This window comes from Geotrypetes seraphini, chromosome 1 (genome assembly GCF_902459505.1).
Source record: "Geotrypetes seraphini chromosome 1, aGeoSer1.1, whole genome shotgun sequence".
Classification (NCBI taxonomy): Eukaryota; Metazoa; Chordata; class Amphibia; order Gymnophiona; family Dermophiidae; genus Geotrypetes; species Geotrypetes seraphini.
In genome coordinates, this window is record NC_047084.1 from 105,325,512 (window position 1) to 105,348,515 (window position 23,004).

At 43.5% G+C, this 23,004-nt stretch overlaps 1 protein-coding gene across 1 annotated transcript in view; it reads right to left on the reverse strand.

The window, feature by feature from the left end:
• Window positions 1-4,300: 4,300 nt before the first annotated feature.
• NOL6 (nucleolar protein 6) overlaps window positions 4,301-23,004 on the reverse strand; it is a 105,193-nt gene continuing 86,489 nt past the window's right edge. The window contains exons 9-11 of the mRNA XM_033958186.1: window positions 19,880-20,080; window positions 15,185-15,286; window positions 4,301-4,672 (exon numbers count right to left, since the gene is read on the reverse strand). Of these exons, the coding sequence (XP_033814077.1) occupies window positions 4,523-4,672; window positions 15,185-15,286; window positions 19,880-20,080 (453 nt within the window). The 3' untranslated portion in view covers window positions 4,301-4,522. The remainder of the gene's footprint in view (window positions 4,673-15,184; window positions 15,287-19,879; window positions 20,081-23,004) is intronic.

The following is a 23,004-nucleotide window of genomic DNA, read 5'->3' on the forward strand; positions in this document are numbered from 1 at the left end:
GCCCGATTCACGATTCAAATCGGTTCACCAATTCGAATCAGGTGAATCGACGAGTTTGGACTATTTCACGCCGCCGGACTCTTCCCATCTAATGTAACTTCCGGTTTTGCGAAACAGTATATTACATCGGAAGAAACGAAAGGAGTGGGAGAGTCAAGCGGCGAGCGAGCGGACCTCGTGCAGCAGACCTCGGCACTCAGCAGCAACAAATACTAGTTTTGGCTGGCTCTTTCCCCGCATTTCTCCTCTCTTCCCCACGATTTAATATCCAGTTCAGGCAGTAAGTAAATACATCGGCCAGGGGGGGTCTGGTAAGTCTTGGGGGCTGGGGATGGAAGGTGAGAATCAGTTCTGTAGGCTATCAGAAATTTGCTTAATTATCTACTCACACAGAAAAGCAGTAAAGTCAATAGGTTCTCTGAGTGGGAACAACCTGTTTGATCTTGCACTCTTGTGATTGACCAATTGTTTATCACTGTTTAATTTATCACATTGATTAATTTGAGCACACCTGAGGTGTCCTATGATGGTGTGCACTGCAGGCAGAGGGTGATTAACCTGTGCCTTATTGTGTAAAGCGCTGGAGAATTCTCTCCTCTCGCTTACCTCTCACGCTGAGGACACCCTGCTTCAGTATAATCATTTATATGATTTATCTTATAAACATTATTACGTGGTCTTTTCCTCTAGTGCTGAGACATCAGGTTGTTCCCACTTGGAGAACCTATTGACTTTTACTGCTTTTCTGTGTGGCTTTAACATTTTTGCTATTCAGTATACCTAAACTATTATTCAGTAGAAAAAATTTGGTTTGTTCAATCAAATCCTGTGTGGACATTGGACTTCTATGAGTGAATGTTCTGCTTGATTGAACAAACTAAATTTTTTCTACTGAATAATAGTCTAGGTACAATGAAAGTAAATAGCAAAAATGTTTGAGTAGATAATTAAGAAAATCTTTTTCATATTGCTTGCTTATGGACTGGGAAAAAAGACTGTTCAAGCAAATGTCTCCAGAACTGCTTTAATGGAAAAATGTGATTTTTTTTTAAAGTACTTTGTGAAATTTATTGTTGTTGTGAAATTTATTGTTGTACTTTGTTTAAACTTAAAAAGCGATGTCATTAACAGTGAATCGAATCGAAAAATCGATTCAACAGGGTGAATCGAATCGAATGAAATATTTTTCTCTTAATCGGGCAGCACTATTGGCTACCATGAGAATGGGCTACTGGGCATGATGGACCATTGGTGTGACCCAGTTAGGCTATTCTTATGTTATATTCTCATCTGTAGGGGCCTTTGTTTTCACTTCTTATTTTAATGTATTTTTTTCCTGGGAACTTATCAGTGTTTTTTTATAATGGGAACAAAAATGGAAGAGAATTCTAAGTTGCTTTTAAGTTTGTTGTTTTAACCTTCTTACTCAGTCTCCAGATATGCTCCACTATCCCTACTAACCACTTCCAATTTTCCTGCCTACTATTTAAAGCAATAAACGGAGACAGCCCAGCCTATTGGAACAATCGACTAATTAAATCCACCTCAACTAGACATAGGAGAACTCACGCACCATTCACACACCCTCCAACCAAAAACTGTTCAACAACCTCCTAGCCATTCGAGCTGCAACTCTCGACCTCCAAATCTACAACCTATTGACTTCGACCGCAGACTACAAAACTTTCAAAAAATAAATGAAAACCCTTCTATTCAAAAAACACATAAAACCGAACTAACACAATCAGAACTGTCCCAAGCATCACCTGCAACTACTCCATATGTACTTCTGATGTCATGACAATTTAGACATAATTTATGTTATGTTATGTTTGGAATAATGGTTACATATATGAGGTTCAATAAAAGAAAATTTTCACTGCCTGTTTCTAGTCTGACCATTCCATTTCATGGTTATTGCAAAAAAAAAAATTTTACATGGGGGTGGGGGGGGGGGGGGTGTGTGTCAAAAAATGATGGGCCTCGGGTGCCACATACCCTAGGTACGCCACTGACTTGGCTTGAAGAAGTTGAGAAACACTGGTATAGAAAACTGAATAAAGCACGGTTACTTATCATAACAGGTTTTATTCAAAGGCTGAAAAATGAAAAATCAGTAAAAAAAAAAGAAAAAAAAATTACTGAAGAAAAAAAGAAATAAAGGAAAAATACAAACGGAATGGCACCTGACCTACCAAAGTATGACGCTAGAGAAAAACACAGCTTCTCAGCTCTGCAGAAAACTTGAGAATCGATGGTCCTGCAAGCCAACGTCGGGGGGGGTGGGGGAAAGACACCAGCACATGTATGGTACAGGCAGTCTCAAGACTTTTCAGTCTTTTAGAGTGATAGTGCACTTTTGCATGGTCCGTTCCAGGCTCCTTGGATGACACCACCCACATGTGAGAATATGCCTGCTTGTCCTAGGATAAATGTCAAGGAGGTGGGGGAAGAGAAATAATGGCCACCGCAGAGGGGTTGTGGGGGAGAGGGAGAGAAATGATGGATATAATGGGGGGAGGAGAGGGAGAGAAATATTGTGCAGGGTAGGTAATTACAGTCATGTAAAGGGATGAGGTTGAGAAAACCCTCAGTTTATATTCAAGTCAACAGTTTTCCCCTCTTTTTTTGGCAGGGGTAAATTTACCTCTTTTTATATTCAGATGGGATCACATTTGAGTTCATATGGGACCCTAATAAACTCAGAGCAAAGATCATCGGTCACAGAAAGCAGTATCCACATGAACTCACAGTAATGACAAACCATAATTTTCTTCTTTCAAAGAAAAGCCTTATTTCACAATTGTTAATGAAACACATACAAAACTATAATTAATGAAATAAATGATTTCAAATGAGTGTAGCATTATCAGGCCATCTCCTTTTTCCAGGAATTGAACATGCATTTTTAATAATTACATGGAAGAACTGCTCTATGAGCCAAGATTTTTTTTTAATTAAACTTTTCCTATGGAGATGAAAATCACTGTGTAGAAACATGGTTTTTCAGGTTGTCCATATAAGCATTTCCTGCTTATATTTGCACAGCTCATCTTTTTTTTTAACCTCTCTCCCCTCCCCCCCATTTTTATAGCAGTAGTAAAAAAAAAAAAAAAAGTGAAGCACACGTTTTATGAGTAGATTTAGAGTTATCCCTTACTGGTCATGAGTGTTTAATGTTACCTTTGATGATCTTTCCAAGTTTTGGTTTCATGCATAATGGGAGTAATTCTATATAATTGGTGTCCAAAGGGCGCCTCATTGGCGCAGTGTCTATAAAATAAGCACCTTCAAAATTACCCCCAACATTCAACATATACTGTCTGTATTAACCATAGCCTTCTTCAGATGTGGCCCAGAGGTACTGTGTGGGAGAACATTCATGTAGTCTCGTAGTTCATTCATAAGCATTGCCATTTTGGGTCAGATTGAAGGTCCATCAAGCTCAGTAAGTATCCTGCTTTCAACAGTGGCCAATTCAGGACACAAGTACCTGGCGAGATCCCAAAAGAGGAAAACCAGATTTTATGCTGCTTCTCCTAGATATAAGCAGTGGATGTTTCCCAAGTTCATCTTAATAATGGCTTATGGACTTTTCTTGTAGAAACTGTTCCAAACCTTTTTTTAAGCCCTGCTAAGCTAATAACTTTTACCACATTCTCTGGCAATAAATTCCAAAGTTTAATTACAAAATTGAGGGAAAAAATTTTCTCCAATTTTTTTTTTTTAGATGTACTACTTAGTAACTTCATTACATGCCCCTAGTCCTTATATTTTTGGATAAAAAAGCAAGCAATTTCACATTTACCCATTCTACTTCACTCAGTATTTGACATCATGTCTCGTGCTTCACACATTACTGGGCACACTAGATGGGTCATACTAGACTCTGCCTTCTGTCATCCCCACACCCTGCTTATTCAACCCGAGAAGAAACTTTAGCAAGTGCTAGGATACCTTCTACCAGCCCCTAGGAAAATGAAGTTACTGTAGCAACCAGCAGCGTTCATCCTGGGGGGTGTTGGGGAGGAGTGTCACTACAGCAGTGACCAGATGGGTTCCACTGATTGCCATAACAGATGGGGAGAAGTGATCCTGCTGGCCAGCAGTGCTCAAAGAAAGCAAGTGGCTGCTGTAGATGGCAAAATAGGTTGTGTAGGTCACTGCAAGAGAAAGAATGGGAAAGCACACAAGTTACCCGCCGTGACCTTCGATGAAGAAATGACATCTCCTTCCCATCCCCTGGTGCCTAGCATTTCTCATGACAAGCCTCACAATAAAGATTTCCAGTCCCACACACTGCTGTCACATTGTATAATTTATTTTTAAAAAAAAGGTCACATTTGTTTACAAAATTGTTTCCCCCTCCCCTTGCAAGCAAAAAATATTTTTATATATAAGGTCCATATCCAATTTACATAATGATCATTCAATTTTCATGCTGAAAGCCGTCTCTTGCTATTTCAGGGAATGTCAAAGGACTTGAAGGAAGAAATCCAGTACTGAATCACAATGGAGTGTATTAAATACTCCATTTCTCTGTTCGAGCCTCCACAGAGAGCACAAGACCCTCCCCCAAGGTTTCAAAGTCCTCCAAGATTGCCTCCACATTGGGAACCATTACAGTCTTGTTTGTTCTGAATGCCATCATTCTCCCTTTCACGTTGGTTGTCTGGAGAACACACACAAAATTAGTCACACTGATGCAGCATTTTGTAATTAATGAAACATCATATAACAAATAAGAGAATTGTCTTATGAATTTCATCTTCCCCCTCTGTTTAATAAATGTATTTCATCAGAACAGATTATACAACTTGGGTTGGAGTTTAGCCATGATATTAGAAGTGGTGACAGCCTAATGTCCATGAAAAGGTATCCCAGGATCTCTTGCTTAGTCTCCTGTAGCATCAACTCATTTCCACACCTAGCTGGGACTTACTCCAGCCCAGTGCTTCACCCCAAAAATAATCTGTAACATTTTGGTTTTTAAGGCACGTGTAATGTGTATTTAATGTTTTATAGAAATCCAGGGATAGCTTTGCACATGAGTTTCAAGTTTTATTAAAATTTTGATTTATCGCAATATCATTAATTCAAAGCGATTTACAATTAAAAACGCGGTCTTAATTATTAACTAAAATTAACACAAACGGACCTGACGTACCAATACATAAGGGAAGTAGGGAGAACTATAATAAGTATAATAAAGGATACATACAAGGAAAATACAAATGGAGGGTAAGAAAGTTTAAAAGTATTTATAAAAGTATAGTAGAAAATTAAGAAATTTTTTTTTTCAAATTCTCAGAGCCTAAGACAGAGGATTATTGAGTTTAAGCATCAAATGGGATTAATAACTTCAGGGCTCTGCACTGTGACTCCTTCCTTGTGGCTAGTGCTATAACAAGACTCCTGGCAGTAGCAAATTTATTGCCCTATCATAGCTCCTCCCCAAGTCTTTCCCTTCCTGTGCCCCCTCCCCCATCCCTCTATCACTTCTGCCATTTCCCAGGACTTCTCTCACAAACCCCTTCTTTCCTGGATCCTCTCCCTTTTTCCGCCCTCTCATATAGCCTTTTTCTGGGTCTTCCTCCCATCTCCAGTCCACTCCTCATTTTTAAGCTGGTTTGGCATCAGAAAGGAAAACCAACAAGGATCATGACAAATGAAACATGCTCACAGGCCCTAGACCTTGCAGGGGGATTTCCTTCAAAACCAAAAAGCTAAGGGGTAAGTGATGGCAGGTGTGCCAAAGTGCATCCTGTCATTACAAGTTATCAGCTGCTCTGGAGTGGCCGGCCAGCAGGCCCTCCTGTGTCTTTGAACCCCTGCACTCTCTGCGTGGATGGAAATTATGTCAGCAAGTGTGCTTTATTTCATTTTAAGGGTCCTCTTTTGCTCACACCTCATCAGGCATAGCTTCTGGCTGTGAACTAGAAGTGCCTGCAGGGACTTGTGCCTCCACCTTAAAGGAGCCATTGTAAAAAGTGCCACCAAAAAGAAACTCACCAGGGTTGTATGTCGCCACACACACACTTCCTCTTCCAGTGATCATATTTTGTTAAGAATACTCAAGAAAATATGGCACAGGTACTCATACAGCGTAAAAATCAGGCAGATCCAACTCATTACTGGAGTGGATAAATTATAAAGACAGCAGCTCTCCCCAGGCTGCTTTACCTTTTCCAGCATCTTCCTACTGATGTCCCTAAAGCAACTTTTAAGTCACCTGTGTGCTTCTTTTTATCTTTTCTTTGATTCAAAGCGTCTCTCCAAATTAAATTATCCACAGTTCAGCTCCCCCAGGATTTTGTTACAGGAATGGTTTGATTTTTGACTTGGAACAGAAATGGGATGAGTTCAAGGCGATGAAGGGGGAAAGGAGGGGATACAGCTTGGTCACACATCTGCTCTATTATGATCACAGCTTGTGCACTCGGTCATATTTTTAAAACCCATACAAGATGGTAAAGGGGATGGAGCTCCTCTCGTATGAGGAAAGACTGAAATGGTTAGGGCTTTTCAGCTTGGAAAAGAGACGGGTGAGGGGAGATATGATTGAAGTCTACAAAATCCTGAGTGGAATAGAACGGGTATAAGTAGATTGATTTTTCACTCCGTCAAATACTTTTAAAACCAATAGGAGGAAATTTTTTTTCACTCAGAGAATAGTTAAGCTCTGGAACGCGTTGCCAGAGGTTGTGGTAAGAGCGGATAGCGTAGCTGGTTTTAAGAAAGGTTTGAACAAGTTCCTGGAGGAAAAGTCCATAGTCTGTTATTGAGAAAGATACGGGGGAAGCCACTGCTTGCTCTGATCGGTAGCATGGAATATTGCCACACCTTGGGTTTTGGCCAGGTACTAGTGACCTTGATTGGCCACCGTGAGAATGGGCTACTTGGCTTGATGGACCATTGGTCTGACCTAGTAAGGCTATTCTTATGTTCTTTTTTGTTGAGGAATGCACTATGACAACCTGGCCAATTTTGAACATTGGACAGGGGAGCATTTCATGGAACAGGTATGGAAGGAGTCTTAGTTCAAACCCTTTCTATGATATCCCTATACACACTGAGCACCTTTACTGGAAAATTAGGAAAGACGTGACAATAAAGGGGAGCAAAATCCTGCCATCTCAGGTCACAACTTAATAAGGAAAGGATCCCAACGCACCCGAGGTGTGCTGTTAAATTCATTGCTAAGTTTTATTTTGTGTTCAGATTGGGAGGCAAGGATTAGACACAAATCTTGAATTTAAAGCGTTCTGGAATTGGATCTGGGTCTGCAGCTAATAAGTTGAAATTGAACATAAATAAGACGAAGGTTCTTTGGTTTCATAGTTCACTATCTTTGTTCCTTAATTTCTTACTTTACAATCAGGTACTACCCTGCAAGTAGATAAAACATCCAAAGTTGGAGGAAGTGACGGCATCGAGAAGTATGGCTGCTTAATTTCTGAGCTCTTGGGGCTCGAACTGTTCAGTATTATAAATACTTTCTACTGCGGTGCGCGAGCTCGTCTTTGGTGCCTGCATTCATTGAATGTATGGCGAGCAAGAAAAGGTTAGAAAAATTTCAGTTCCCAGGTGCCGCGAGTGTGAAAACCCGTTCGCAGGCTCATAGCTCCCTGACGACTCCGCACAAGATGGAGCAATAGCCTGCGACCTCACAGGTGGGATCTTTACATGCTGATTCTTTGTCTGGGGAGTGGCTGGTAGAGGGGAACCTTGAACGCTGGTTCCGGGAACTTAAGGATGAAATGGTGGGACTATGCTCTGACGTTAAGGCGGCCCTAGCAGAGATACGGGCGGAGGTGAGTGATCTGGGCAGCAGAGTTTCGGCCTCTGAGGGTCGGTTAGACCACGTGGAAACATGTCTGCAGGAGAAGTCCACAGCGATGGACGCGGCGGTGACACAGCTTGATGACTTGCGGCGGCAAGTTGAGGACCTAGAGAACCGATCAAGACGCAATAATTTGCATTTTTAAGGTATCCCTGAAACAGACCGGTATAAAGATGCAAGGGAAGTGGTGCAGGACTTTTGCAACCATTTGCTATCGGAGGAGGAATGGGCAGATCGGTGTCGCCTTACCCTACAGCGGGCCCATAGAAGCTTGGGACCAGCTCGTGGGGCTGGGAACAGAGACATAGTCGCCTGCTTTGGAGATTTTACGGTGAAGGTACGGAATTTCCAAGCTGCCCGGCGACATCCTAACCTTATCTGGCAAGGGATAGCGATCGGGGTGTACCAGGACCTGGCCACCACAACCCTGCAAAAAGGCGTTCTTTTCGGGAAGTTACTCAATTGCTGCGAGCTGAAGGATACCTTTTATCAATGGCTCTTTCCGTTTGGATTGTTATTCACTGTTAACGGGAAACATCGTAGAGTTGACACTGTGGCGGATGCCTGGATCGCCTTGAAAGAACTGGGCTGTCGAATGCCAGTGGATCAGTCAGAGCGGGGCTCTTCAAGCGCAACTGAAGAGCCGTGTGGTCGGGGCTTAGCAGGTTTGATCGAGCCTAACCAGCCATCCACCTCGGGCACTTGAACTGCTTCATCTCTACTTGATTTGTTTTTTCTTGATGATTGCTTATACTGGGGGCTATCCTGCTCATCTCCCAGCATCTGTTGTTTTAGAGCAGTGGTCTCAAACTCAAATCCTTTGCGGGGCCATATTTTGGATTTGTAGGTACTTGGAGGGCCCATTAACTAACTTTTTTTCTGCAGCCCTCACATTTAAAGTTTAATTTCTTTCTCAAAACCGACACATTTCAATCACTATATTGAAAATAAAATCATTTTCCCTACCTTTGTTGGCTGGTGACTTTATTTTTCTGTGCTTTTAACTATGTTTCCAGGGCCTTCTTGTCTTTGACTGTTTTTCTCTCTGTCTTCACTTTCTGCTTTGCATCCATCTTTGGCATTAACTTAATATTCAATTTTTCTGCTTTCTTTTCAAAATCTATGTTTTCATGTCTTCCCTTCCCTTCCTATCTCTCTCTTCTTCCGTCCTATTTCCATGGTCTGACATCTCTTTCCTTCCTTTCTCTGCCTCCCTCCTTCCTTTCCTCTGGTCTGGAATCTGTCTCCTTCCCTCCCCCCATGTCCTGGCATCTCTCCCTCCCCCTCCATGATCTGGTATCTCCTTTCCTTCCCTCCCTCTCATGAACTTGGCACCTCTTGTTCCTCTCCTCTCCCTTGTCTTCCTTCTCCATCCTTCCCTCTCTTTCCCCAATTGGGTGCAGCAGCAACAGAAGCAGCATTTCCCTTCCCTGTGTAGCAGAGGCATTTCTCTTCCCCCTTCCCTCCCTCTCCCTTTCCCTGTACAGCAGCAGCAGCATTTCCCTTCCCCCTTCCCTTCCTTGTGGAGCAGCAGCGTGTCTGGCCAGCTCAGTCGATCGTTCCGTTCAAAGCCGCGGGTGACGGCTCCTCGCGAGATCTGCGCCTGCGTCTGAAGCCTCTATGATGTTGTGACGTCAGAGAGGCTTCCGATACAGGAGTGGATAGCGTGAGGAGCCTCCACCCGCGGCTTTGAACTGAACGATCGACTGAGCCGGCCAGACACGCTGCTACTCCACAAGGAAGGGAAGGGGAAGAGAAATGTTGATGTGGATGGCGCCAGGAGCCGCCGGCGGCCGCAGCTTTGACCGGAAAAATCAACTGCAACAAGGGAGCAGTTGATTATTGTGTCCAGACTGCAGGCCGCAAAATAGCACCTGGAGAGCCGCATGCGGCTCACGGGCCGCGTGTTTGAGACCGCTGTTTTAGAGTGTTTGCACTGTTCTATTTACTGTTGTGGTTTTTATATGGTTCATATAGTAGTATGTTTTGCAGGGATTTCAGCACCCTACCTAACTGATCAACAGCAGCTATCTCAGTGCTTGGGTGCCTTGCATTGTTTTTAATGAGTGTATGGGGCAGTGAGAGCGCGGAATGGATGTATGGGGGGTAGGGATGGACAGAAGGAGTGCAGCTCTTTGAAACTTATGGGAGAGTCTCGGGGTTTAAAATAAATTTGGATAAGACGGAAATCTTGAATTTGATCCTGACGCAAATGGAGGTGGATGGGCTTAGGGGGCGTTTCCCTTTTCGATGGATGACCCATGGGATTAAGTACCTGGGCATTTATATCCCCAAGGATCTGACTCGGATGTATTAGAAGAATTACCCGCCCAATTATCGCCGCATATGATCCGACCTACAGCATTGGAACGGTCTCTGGCTGTCCTGGTGGGGTAGGATAGCCATTGTAAAGATGAATGTGCTCCCCAGGTTGCTGTTCCTCTTTCAGACGCTGCCTGTGCCAGTGCCTCCTGGGGAGCTGCAGGGGCTGGGAAGGGAGCTACGCAGTTTTATTTGGCAGCACAAGCCTCCCAGATTATCTCAATCTTTACTATGGGCAGCAAGAGAAGAAGGGGGCAGGGGGCTTCCTAATCTTGTGTGGTATTATCACTCGGCACAGATTAAACTGGTGCTTGATTGGGAGTTAGGGGAACATAAAAGTGGGGTACAGTTGGAACAGGAGTATGGGGGCCGGGAGCTGTTGAAGAACAGGCTTTGGGTGTCCGGTTCGCAGCGCCAATGGAGCCAAAGCATCAATAACCCCTTTGTACGACATTTGGCTAGGGTATGGACCCAAGTACATGCTAAATTGGGAGATGGAGCTTTAGTGTCCTCCCTGGCTAATATACAAGCGGAGCCCCAATTTCAGGTGGGCAGGGATAATCGGGTTTTTAATGGGTGGTCTCAGCAGGGGTTGCATGTCTTTAGAGACTTGCTGGGGACCTCTGGGATCCTTTCTTTTGCTATGCTCCAGAGGAAATTTGCCTTGCCTGATAGGGACTATTTGGCCTATTTTCAGATTAGACATTTTATGCAGGCTCAGGGTTGGGGTTCCCAGTCTCCACTCAAGCAGGAACACTTGGAGAATTTGTGGTTGCTTCTGCAGAAGGTTCCTAGACCGCTCTCAGTGGTGTACCAGTATTGGAGAGGTCATTCATCCACTCATTTCTCATTCCAAAAGCACTGGGAGGGGGGATCTGGAGTTGCATTTCACCACTAAAGAATGGGGGGTTATTTGTAGGGAGGTGTATAAGGCTTCCTCGTGTGCCCTGGTTCAAGAGAATGCTTATAAGGTCATGACTAGGTGGTATTATACCCTGGAACGACTGCATAGAATGTTTCCCGGAGTATCTGATCATGTTGGAGATGTGGTATGCATGTGGGGTCTTTTCTACATATTTGGTGGGATTGTGTGATCATTGGCCCCTTTAGGACAGCAGTGGTTAATACTATGTCTGCTTTTCTGGGGGACCGCGTTGAAGCGACCCCTCAGAGCTGCTTGCTAGGCTTACATAATAATCGGGAACATCTTTGGCAAACCAAACTACTTTGATGGGGTTTGGTGGCAGCAAAATGTTTAATAGCTAGTCATTGGAAAAATAGGGTAGCCCCACCGCATCTTGACTGGACCAATCGCTTGATATCCATGGGGAGGATGGAGATGGGGGTGGCTAAACGTCGCCACATATATACACTCCAAACCTCGACATGGAGCAAATTAGAGGCCCTGTTGGCCACTCTGTAAAGGGTCCATAGGGTCCCCCTGCCTCCTCCCCCTTACTTACGATGGCTGTGCATTCTTTTGAGCTTTACTACTGGATGGATGTTGGGGTGCTGTTATTGATTAGCACGTTCTTGTGGCGGCCCTTCAGGGGTCCTATCCATGATGGGTACTACTTTGGGCTGGTAATGGGTGAAAATACCCAAGAAAAGGACTTGGGGGTAATAGTGGACAACAAGAAAGGTATTACAACCAGAACGAAATAAGTTATCCTGCTATTGTATCGGGCGATGGTGCGCCCGCATCTGGAGTACTGTGTCTAATATTGGTCGCCGTATCTTAAGAAGGATATGGCGATACTCGAGAGGGTTCATAAAAGAGCGGCACGATTGATAAAAGATATGAATAACCTTTCATATGCTGAAAGATTAGAGAAACTGGGGCTCTTTTCCTTGGAGAAGCAGAGACTTAGAGGGGACATGATAGAGACTTACAAGATGATGAAGGGCATGGAGAAAGTGGAGAGGGACAGATTCTTCAAACTTTTGAAAACTACAAGAATGAGAGGGCATTCGGAAAAATTGAGAAGGGACAGATTCAGAACCAATGCTAGGAAGTTCTTCTTCACCCAAAGGGTGGTGGACACCTGGAATGCACTTCTGGAGGGTGTGATAAAACAGAGTACAGTTTTGTGGTTCAAGAAGGAATTAGATAATTTTCTGAAGGAAAAGGGGATAGAAGGGTATAGATAGAGGATTACTATATAGGTCCTGGACCTGATGGGCTGCCACATGAGCAGACTGCTGGGCCACTCATGCAGAGGCACTGCTTATGTTCTTATGTTATGATACTTTGTTGATCTGCTAGGTGAGGGGGGGAGGTGGGTATGGTGGAGAGCATTGGTTAGGGGATAATGTGTTTGGTGGGGTGGGGGAGAAGGAGGGTTCTGTAGGAAAAAATTGTAAGGTTGTTGTGCCTATTCTTTTGTATTTGCTGTTTCTTTGGCAATTGATGTGTTTGTTGACTGTTGAATTGTGTGTATCCTTATCTTACAAAATCTTTAATAAATATTTAAATATTAAAAAAAATCATCCAAAGTTTTGAGTATTCTTTTAGACTCTTCTCTTACATTTGAAGATCAAATTTTTAATTTATGGAGGAAGATTTTATATATGATGAGGAAACTTAGGCTAGTGAAGTTGTGCTTTTGTGAACATCATTTCGCACTGTTGGTTCAGACATTAGTGTTACCTCAACTTGATTACTGTAATTCTTTGTATTTGAATTTAACATCAAAACTGATCAAAAAATTGCAGTTTCTCCAGAATACTGCGGTTAGATTAATTTTTGGTCTAAAAAGATATGAACATGTTGCATTAGCGTATAAGAATTGCTTATCGATTGAGAGGCGAATTAAGCTTAAATCAGCTTGCATAGTTCATTGTATATTACAGACTGACCCTTCAGATAATCTGATTTTGCTTTTTTCTCATTTGCATTATTCTTCCACCAGATTATGTGGTACTTTATTACTACGTTTTCCCACAAATTAGAGGAGTACGGTATAAACGACAGCTCAACTCCTCTTTTGCTGATGCTGCCATTACAAGGACAGAAATTGCACGAAAAGATGGTAGCCGGTCCATTCAATGAAAACAGGAGGCAATAAATTCTGCTAACCACAGCTTGGCACAATCACACTTGAGCTGAGAGCAGGCTGTGATTGTGCCTCCTGTTTTCATTGAATGGACCGGCCTACCATCTTTTCGTCTCTCCAGTATTCTTTCATCTTTACTCCTGAAGAAGGTTGTGAAATGGGGCTCTATCGAGTGGAGATAGAGCGGTGAAACGAACTTGATGGGACTCAGCTAAGTTGAAATTTCTTAGCATTTTCTGTTTGAGTTTGATTTTTTTTCATTATATTATTTTGGAGTTGTGGTTCTGGGGGGTTTGAAGCGCTTCTCAGTCTTTTTGCTCCCACTTTTGAAATTATTCTCAGTGTTCTGGGCTTGTTGGTAGGAGTATTTATTTCTAATTGAATAATTTTGCAAGGATGGTATGATATACGGGGTGGAGCTTGTTTAGATTTCGGTCTGGTGCCAGCCATCAATAAATTTCCACCAGGGCTAAATTTGAACCGTAGGGTGGCCTGAGCCCGTACTGAAAGTCCTTTTAATAATTTCAATTACCATATTATTATTAGTTCTCCGGCGCTGGGGTAATTCCAAAAGGGAGTTTAAAAGCTCTCACCAATTTGTTTTTTGGTGTTGTGAAATAAGCCAGAAGTAGCTAGGAAATAAACAAAATAGATGAAACCCCCATGGAGGGATCTCCCAGGCAAGGAGCTGAACTCTTCCTAATTATTCCCTGCAGAGCTACCTGGTCTCAAATCCTTCCTGCTGCCCCCCATACTCCAACGGAGGACTAGTTCTTCAACTGGGCCCCGGAGTACCCACAAGATCAGTTCAAACTGCACAGGGTATGTGTCTTCATTGTCTGCTGGAAATACTGTACAAGCTGCACGTGGACTTTACAGTTCATGCAGAGCTCACAGCTCCTTAATGTGTTTTAATATGCTGCCTAAGGGGCACTAACTCATCAGTTCTGGGCTTGTACGATGGGTAATATCAAAACAAAGGTTTTGAGTAAAACCATTCTGCACCGTTTTCACAGTGAGGTGCGTTGATTCTCTGATGTACCATAGCAAAACACTGGTCCCAGGTGGAACCAGATCAGTCCATGATTTTTCACAGTAGCAGTTTTCCTTAAGCTAAGTGCTATTTTTTGATCTTGAATATTCATATGATCCACAGCAAAAGGAAGGTTTGTTTGCCTATGATTGACTAACAGTTTAGCACGTTTATAAGCAGAGGTGTAATAACTTTTTTTTCAGAGGCATTTTTTTCCCTTCCTATTCATGTTATAATCCTGAGACTCAAGATATTCATTTCAGTGGAAATGTTCTGACTTGTATTTATCTAGGATACAAAAAAATGCCAGCCTTCACCCAGAAGGGCTTAGCTGCTGTCTTTATCAACAAATACATTCCTCATATGAAGGGACAAGTTTGCTTCATATTAATCAAAGTAATGGCTTGAAAAATTGTAATTTAACTTGGCCTCTGTTTTATACTTTGTTACATGGATGAATGGTCCCCTGAGATGCGCAACTGAAAGTCAGAGAACGTGCACATTTTTGAAAGAATGTGTGTACCTGGTAGCGGAATGAGTGTTAAAATGGCAGTAAAAAAGCAGGAAGAGGTTTAGTGAACAAGAACAAAAGGCTTTTTGTAAGGCTTTATGATTACACACCAGTCACTCATCACAAGTGAATGGAATTGCTAAGTTGAATATAAGGAACACAAGGTTTTCTAACACTGATGTTAAGCAAGATAGAAATGTTTGTATTTTCCTCCTCCTTGAATGAGAAAAATCACAAGACTGCTCATACGGCCTGCAAGCAGTCGATCTGAATGCAAAAGTTCCCAGCTGCCAACTTCTCTCTGTAGTGCTGGTCTCTGATACAGAAAGGTTCATATGTTTTCATATCCCAATAAGGAAATGTGTTAAGGGATTACACACTGGGAATAAGCCATTTGGAAACAGGGAGGCTATACTTACTTTGAACGGCTGGGGCTCAAAGGCTAAAGGTTTCCAAAGGACTCCAATCACTTCTCCACCGTGGGCATCGTAGCAAAACAAGGCAAGCTCCCCAAAGGCCGCCTGCAAAAGAAGACAGGATCAAAAGTGTAGATTTAAGTTCTTAAATGGTAGTATCCTTCTCTCAGCTGTTCTCTTAAAGATTGTACAACCACACTAAAAATAGCCTGATAGCATTTATTCTCGTTGGAAATTTGTTCCTGTTCTGGTTTTATATGGGAAGTAATGCCTGGGGGAGGATCTACACCCTTATAACCCCAAGCTGAGGCAGCCACTAATGCCATCGTAAGGCCCTAGACTGGTCCTCTGCTTTGTCACGGGAGGGGGGTGTATAGTTATTGGGGGCTATGGTCTTCCTCTTATTTTGGAGGCAGGGCCTGAACTTCCTGCCATCATCATAGTTTTAGCCCACTCTTGAGAATCCTCATCACTAGGAGATGCTGCTGCACATCCAGTCGAGAATCTGGCAGATCTCAGAAAATCATCAATTACTTTGGCTGGTTTTAGGACTTGCCCACCTCTTTGTCACTCTTGAAAAACACCAGGGAAAGAAGAGAGAGAGAGAGAATGGAAAACTGAATGAAGACTACAAGGGGGAAGTATTTGCCTACTATATTCCCTCTCTCTCCACTGCCATTATCATTATATCCCTCATACTGGCACACTCCACCCACCCACACCTTCGTGATTCTCTATACAAAATGGTGACGGGATAATTGCACGCCAGATGCCAGCGCGCCGACAATTCGGCGGAAGACAGAAGTGTGCGGGGGAAAAAATAATTTTTAAAGAGCTTTTGCTTATGTTCAAGGATAAAAAGTCACAGGCACCCTTTTATCCAACTACTCTACTTCTGCCATACACTCCCCTACATAATTTACGCTCTTTGCAGGCTTCCCTACTTTCTCTAAGACTAGCTTTACTGGGTCAGACCAATGGTCCATGTAGGCCAGTAGCCTGTCCTCACAGTGGCTAATCCAGGTCACTACTACCTGGCAAAAGCCCAAAGAGTAGCAACATTGCAGGCTACTGACCCAGGGCAAGCAGTGGCCTCCCCCATGTCTGTCTCAACAACAGACTATGGATTTTTCCTCCAGGATATTGTCCAAACATTTCTTTAAACAAGCTACGCTATCTGCTCTTACCACCTAGAGCATAACATTACACAAGCCTTTAGCTATGTAGGACCCTACTAGTGGAAACTCCCTCTCATCTCATCTCTGCACTGAACTTTCATATCAAAAATATAAAACCACTCAAAACATGGTTATTCCAACTTTAAGCTTCTGGCTGAATATATCATCCTAATCTAATCTAATCCTTAGGTTTGTATACCGCATCATCTCCACGTTCGTAGAGCTCGACGCGGTTTACAGTAGGAGAAATAGGAAGGAACTACAACAGAGGGTTAGAGGTAGAAGTGTGAAGAAAATTTAGAGGACTTGGGATGCCAAGATATAAGAGTTTCCTTGATTCCTAAGTTGGAGGGAGACTTACATTTTTTGAGAAAAGCCAGGTTTTCAGATGTTTGTGGAAATCTTGGAGAGCTCAAGTTCCGAAGAGGAGAGGTAAGGTTGTTCCAGAGCTCAGTGATTTTGAAGTGGAGGGAGGTCCCTAGCTTTCCTGTGTGGGAAATGCCTTTTAGCGAGGGGAAGGACAGTTTTAATTTGTGGGAGGATCTGGTGGTATTAGGGTTTGAGGAATTCCAAGAAAGAGGGATAAAGGGAGGGAGGATACCATATAGGATTTTGGCAGTTTCAGCAACTTCCCTCATCTCCCCCTCCCCAGTTATCCCTTCCTGGTTCCCCTCTGTTACTCCACTCTTTTCCTTACCGCCTATCCTTCCATTTCTTTTTTTTTATTTAAAAGGTGATTTTTTTATTAAGCTGGTCAAACTTATTTAAACTGATTACTAGGCAAGTGACTGTTACTGTCAGAGTGTGGCACAGTGGTTAAAGCTACAGCCTCAGCACCCTGAGGTTATGGGTTTAAACACATGCTGTTCCTTGTGACCCTGGGCAAATCACTTAATCCCTCCACTGCCCCATTAGACTGGTTGTGAGCCTAGGGATCAACAGGGAAAAATGCTTGAGTACCTGAATAAATCCATGTAAACCGTTAGCGGTATAGAAAATTGAATAAATAGATACATTTTCTAATCTCTCTTTTTTTATTGTAATATGACTCACTGAGCTGCAGTGGTATATCCATCAACTATACATAAAAACTCTACTAAACTACTTTCCACCATGCCCCTCTCTACGGGGACATGTCTAAGTGTGCCAATGGATGTAGGTGAAATGTGCCGGCACGTTGCACTAGGTATGTTAAATTGTTTCTTTTCCTGTGCAACTGAACCAATCTTTATTGGGCTACAGTGCCATTAGCCTTCATTTCCCTCTCTCCTAAGTCGACAACTGCAGTGACATTCTTCAGACAGAGACTAGATAAGAAGAGCCACACTGGGTCAGTTTAATGGTCCATCTAGCCCAGGATCCTGTTTCCAACCTTGGACACAAGTACCTGGCAAAACCTAAATAGTAGCAACATTCCATGCTATTAATCCCAGGGCAAGAAGTGGTCCCAATAGACTATGACTTTTTCCTCCAAGAACTTGTCCAAACTTTTTTTTTTTTTTTTAATAAACTCAGATACGCTAACTACTGCTACCACATCCTCTGACAAGAAGTTTTGGAGCTTAACTATTTGTTGAGCGACAAAAAAATATTTCCTCCTATTTGTTTTAAAAGTATTTCCATGTAACTTCACTGAATGTCCCCTGATCTTTGTAATTTTCAAAAGAGTAAGAAAATGGATTCATTTTTACCCATTCTACACCACTCAGAATTTTGTAGACCTAAATCATATCTCCCCCTCTCAGCCGCCTCTTTTCCAAGCTAAAGAGCCCTAAACTTTTCCTCATACGAGAGGAGTTCCATCCCCTTTATCATTTTGGTTGCTCTTCTTTGAGCCTTCACCAAGTCCAACTTAAATGGACACATGCAAAGTCATGCTACAAGTCGTCTCATGTCTGCAGCAAAATCTTTCAACGTGGACTCCACCTGCAAGCTCATATTGCAATCACACAGGAGAAATCATACACAGGTGATCACTGCAGCATGTGCGTTGAAGACTAATTCACACCACCCGACGTCAATTCTAACGTCGGGGAGGAACTTCCGGGCCAGCCAGGCAGCAGTTGGCTGGCCTGGAACTTCCTCCCCTACATTAGAATTGACGTCAGGTGGCGAGAATTGATCGGCTCCGAGCTGGGGAAGATATGCAGGGAGAGCTAAGACCTCGGGCGCTGGCCTGTTCCCCGATTGCGGTGGCTTGGGGGAGGGCAGTGGGAAGGGAAGCAGATTGGGGACCCCTGCTTTAGGCGAGTACAGATTGCGAGCCGCAAAATAGTCCCTGGGGGGCTGCATGTGGCCCGTGGGCTGCGTGTTTGAGACCGCTGGTATAGTACATGTATCCTTCATTACAACATTTCCCCCATTTACTTATGAGATGCATCTGCATGGGGCACTACACCCTTTAACATAGTGATGTAACTTCTGATGAGAAAAGAAGAGAGGTAGATCTCCCGGGCAATCAGCGTTGTGTGTTTGGCAGTGACAGTGTACCACCAGCAAAGCCATTGGGTTATAGGTGGCCAAATTTTAATGCAGAAACCTTACTAGGGGAGTGTGTGCTGTAGTGGTTAGAGCTACAGTCTCAGCACCCTGAGGTTGTGGATTCAAATCCCATGCTGCTCCTTGTGACCCTTGGCAAGTCCCTTAATCCCCCATTGCCCCAGGTACATTAGGTAGAGTGTAAAACTTCCCCCCCCCCCCCCCCCACAGGACAAATAGGAAAAAATGCTTGAGTACCTGACTGTAAACCACTTAGGCTAAAAGTGGTATATAAATAAATAAATAAAATAACAAAATAAATGTTATAAGGAGAAACCCCCCCAAGACAGATTTATATGTCTATTTATTTAGTTTTCATTTAAAATTTCTTAGAATTCTATTGTTTAACTGTTTCTCTTTCCATTCTATTTATATGCCTTTCTCTACCTTTTCTTTTTTCCTCACTTCTAATGTTTATTTTTCTTTTTACATTTCTATATTTGATTTAATTCTTAAAATTATTTTCTATTTAATTAGTTTCTTTCCATTACATTATTATTTTGGAATCTACGTTTTGTTTTTTAACAGTATGATATTGAGAGTTCAATGTATTCTTGTTATGATGCTTCATATCTCATTTTTTTCCTCTATCTTTATTTTCCTCTCTATTATTTTGCTAATTTGTTTGTTCTTGGTACTTTAGTTAGATTGTGAGCCTTCGGGACAGTAAGGGAATTTCAAAGTACCTATTCTTTATTTAATTATCTTATTTTTATTGTATCCTTTAATGTATATTTCTCTGTAAACCTATATTACTTATAATTTTTATGCACCTTATTGTCTATTTTCTGTAAACCGCTTAGAATCCTAACAGAGTTTAGCGGTATATAAGAAATAAATTACATTACATTACATCTGCTTTCACTGCAGTTGCTCCAGTTAGTCAGTGCTGATTTATCAATAATCAAAACGTTTCTAAGCGAGAGGGACCCAACTGTCTCAGATCTTGGATATACTGTCTGCCAGCTCTAGGATTTCTTACTCTTAACTCCTCCAGGTAACTCTGGACTGGGTCATAATCCACCACAGGGAAGTAGAAAGACTTCACTGAAGCACTCTTCTTCAGCATTCCCCTGACAAAGGACTTCACTGGTTTATCCACAGCCTCTCGATGCCTCGGAATCTGTCTGGAATTTAGGTGGATCAGCACATCATAAAGATCCAAAGGAGGGCGAAAAACCATCTATAAAAAGGAAAAGGCAGGGGAAAAAAAGCAATGTTTATAATATCCAACTGGTTGATAAAGCTGATATGTACTATTGCACATCACTGAATCAAGTGCCTGGCACACTTGTAAGAAATCCCATTCAAATTAAAAACTTATTCATACTTTCTGCTTACTGCCCATCTACTAGTTAGATTGTTTGCAAATATGCCCAGTGAATGTTGCTGGAAAAAGCCTGAACCCAGGTCCGTCTGCACAGAATCAGGGTTCTGCACATTCTGTTCAAGAGAATGCATTAAAAAGTGCTACTTTGTGGATACCCTCAAAATCCAGCTAGTCATGTGACCCCCCTTCAGGAAGCCCAGTAGAGGAAGAAAAAAAATTCCCAATGGATTAATGTTACTGCAAGGAAAACTTTGCCACTTAAAAAAAAACATTCTGCTGCAGTTTGCTTCTTCATTTCAACTACCGTATTTTCACGCATATAACGCGCGCGCGTGCTATACACGATTTTACAAACCGAGCATAACCATGCGCGTTATATGCGTGAGCGCGTTTTACAATTTATTTTTTATATTGCTGGTTCTGGTTCCCCCCTCTGACGTCAGAGAAGGGGTGGGACCACGGCAGAGGAAGCAGCCCAGAGATGGGGCAGGACCGCGGCAGAGGAAGCAGTGCAGAGAAGGGGCGGGACCGCGGCAGAGGAAGCAGCAGGGCTCACTGGCATCACGAACCCACGGTAGGCTGCTTCTCCACTGCAAATGGTGCGGGGGGGAGCTGGGGGATGAATCGGACGTTGGGGGGTACGAGCGGTCCTTCAGGGTGGGGGGTCAGCAGTCCTTCAGGGTGGGGGGGCCAGCGGTCCTTCGGGGTGGGGCATCAGGCTTTCAGGGTGGGGCGGGCCTTCAAGGGGGGATAGGACTTCAAGGGCAGGGCGGCGAGAGGAGAGTCAGGGCGGCGATTCGGGGTAGAGGGGAGGGCAGCAAGAGGAGAGTCAGGGCAGCAAGCAGCATGCGCGGTATACATGTGCGCGCGCTATATGTCAAGTTATTTACATAAATGTTGTTTTCCCGCACGCTATACCCGTGTGCGCGTTTTACACAGGTGCGCGTTATATGCATGAAAATACGGTACTTTGCTTGTGTTCTTTTGGCTATGACAGGGCTGTTGAAAACCAGAGAGCAAGTTCTGTTCTATACTAGAGAATAACATGGGGAAAAAAAATCTGTCCCCGTCACTGGACCACCGTCCCCTTCACCGCCCCGTCCCCCCAGCATCCACCTTCCCTCTCGGCACCTCACTGCCCTTCGGCACCCTTCGTGCGGTCCGTGCATCTCCCTCCCTCCCTCCCTCTTACCTTCATGGCACGTTTTAAGGTTTCAGTCTTGTTGAAAGCCACCGGAGTGTTCGTGCAGTCGCGTGCATGGGCAGAAGCTTCTCCTCTGGCGCAACCGGAAGTTGCGTCAGAGGAGAAGCTTCCGCCCACACATACGCAACTGCATGAACACTCCGGCGGGTTTCAACAAGACTGAAACCTTAAAACGCGCCACAAAGGTAAGGGGGAGGGAGGGAGATAGATAGATTCGGGTGGGTAGTTAGGAAGGAGGGAGGGAGCCGCGCACGATCGGTGACCGCGTATGTTCCCTCCCTTAACTGCGGGGACAAGGCCAATTCACCGCTCCACGGGGCGGTAGGTGGCCTTGTCCCCGTACCTGCGGTGAGCACCTTTCCCCCCTCCACCGTTTTGGCGGGTTACCCGCAGCTACTCATGGGTAACATCCACCGTGTCATTCTCTATTCTATACTTCAAAGATCTTATAATTTCCACTGAAAAATGGCAGTTAGGACCTGAGGCAGTCTCACGAGACTACAACGGAAGGTCATAAGAACATAAGAAGTGCCATCTCTGGAACAGACCCTAGGTCCATCAAGTCCGGCGATCCGCACATGCAGAGGCCCCGCCAGGTGTACCCTGGCATAGTTTTAGTCCCCATATCACTCTAAGCTTCTCATAAGGAGATGTGCATCTAGCTTACCCTTACCTATGTCACCTAATGCCACTCATAAGGAGATGTACATCTAACTTGCCCTTAAATCCTAGAACGGTGGATTCCGCAATTACCTCTTCTGGGAGAGCATTCCAGGTGTCCACTATTCATTGCGTGAAGCAGAACTTCCTGATATTTGTCCTGAACTTGTCCCCCCTTAGCTTCAGTCCATGTCCTCTTGTCCATGTCACATTGGACATTGTAAATAATTTTTTTTCCTGCTCTATTTTGTCAATTCCTTTCCTATTTTGAAAGTCTCGATCATATCCCCTTGCAGTCTCCTCTTCTCAAGGGAGAACAATCCCAGTATCTTAAGTCGTTCCTCATATTCCAAGTTCTCCATGCCCTTTATTAGCTTCGTTGCTCGTCTCTGCTCCCTCTCGAGCATTTTTATATCCTTCTTTAGGTATGGAGACCAATGTTGGACGCAGTATTCCAAGTGTGGTCTGACCATTGCTCTATAAAGCGGCAGTATTACTTTCTCCGATCTACTCGTGATTCCCTTCTTTATCATGCCTAGCATTCTATTCACGTTCTTCATTGCCGCCGTGCATTGCGCCGATAGCTTCAGGGTCCTATCGATTAATACGCCCAGGTCCCTTTCACGTTCGGTTTTTCCCAGAGTTGCACCTGACATACTATACTTGTGTTCCTTATTTTTTTCTGCCTAAGTGCATCACTTTGCATTTTTCCACATTAAACTTCATCTGCCAATTATCTGCCCAATTCTCCAATCGGCTCAAGTTGCTCTAGAGTTCCTCACTGTCCTTCTGCAATTTGATTGTCCGGCATAGCTGGGCATAGCTTTGTGTCATCTGCAAACTTGATGATCTCCTAGCAGCCATTTTGAGATTAGAACCAACATGGATAGGACACTGTGAACTGCTCTTGCTC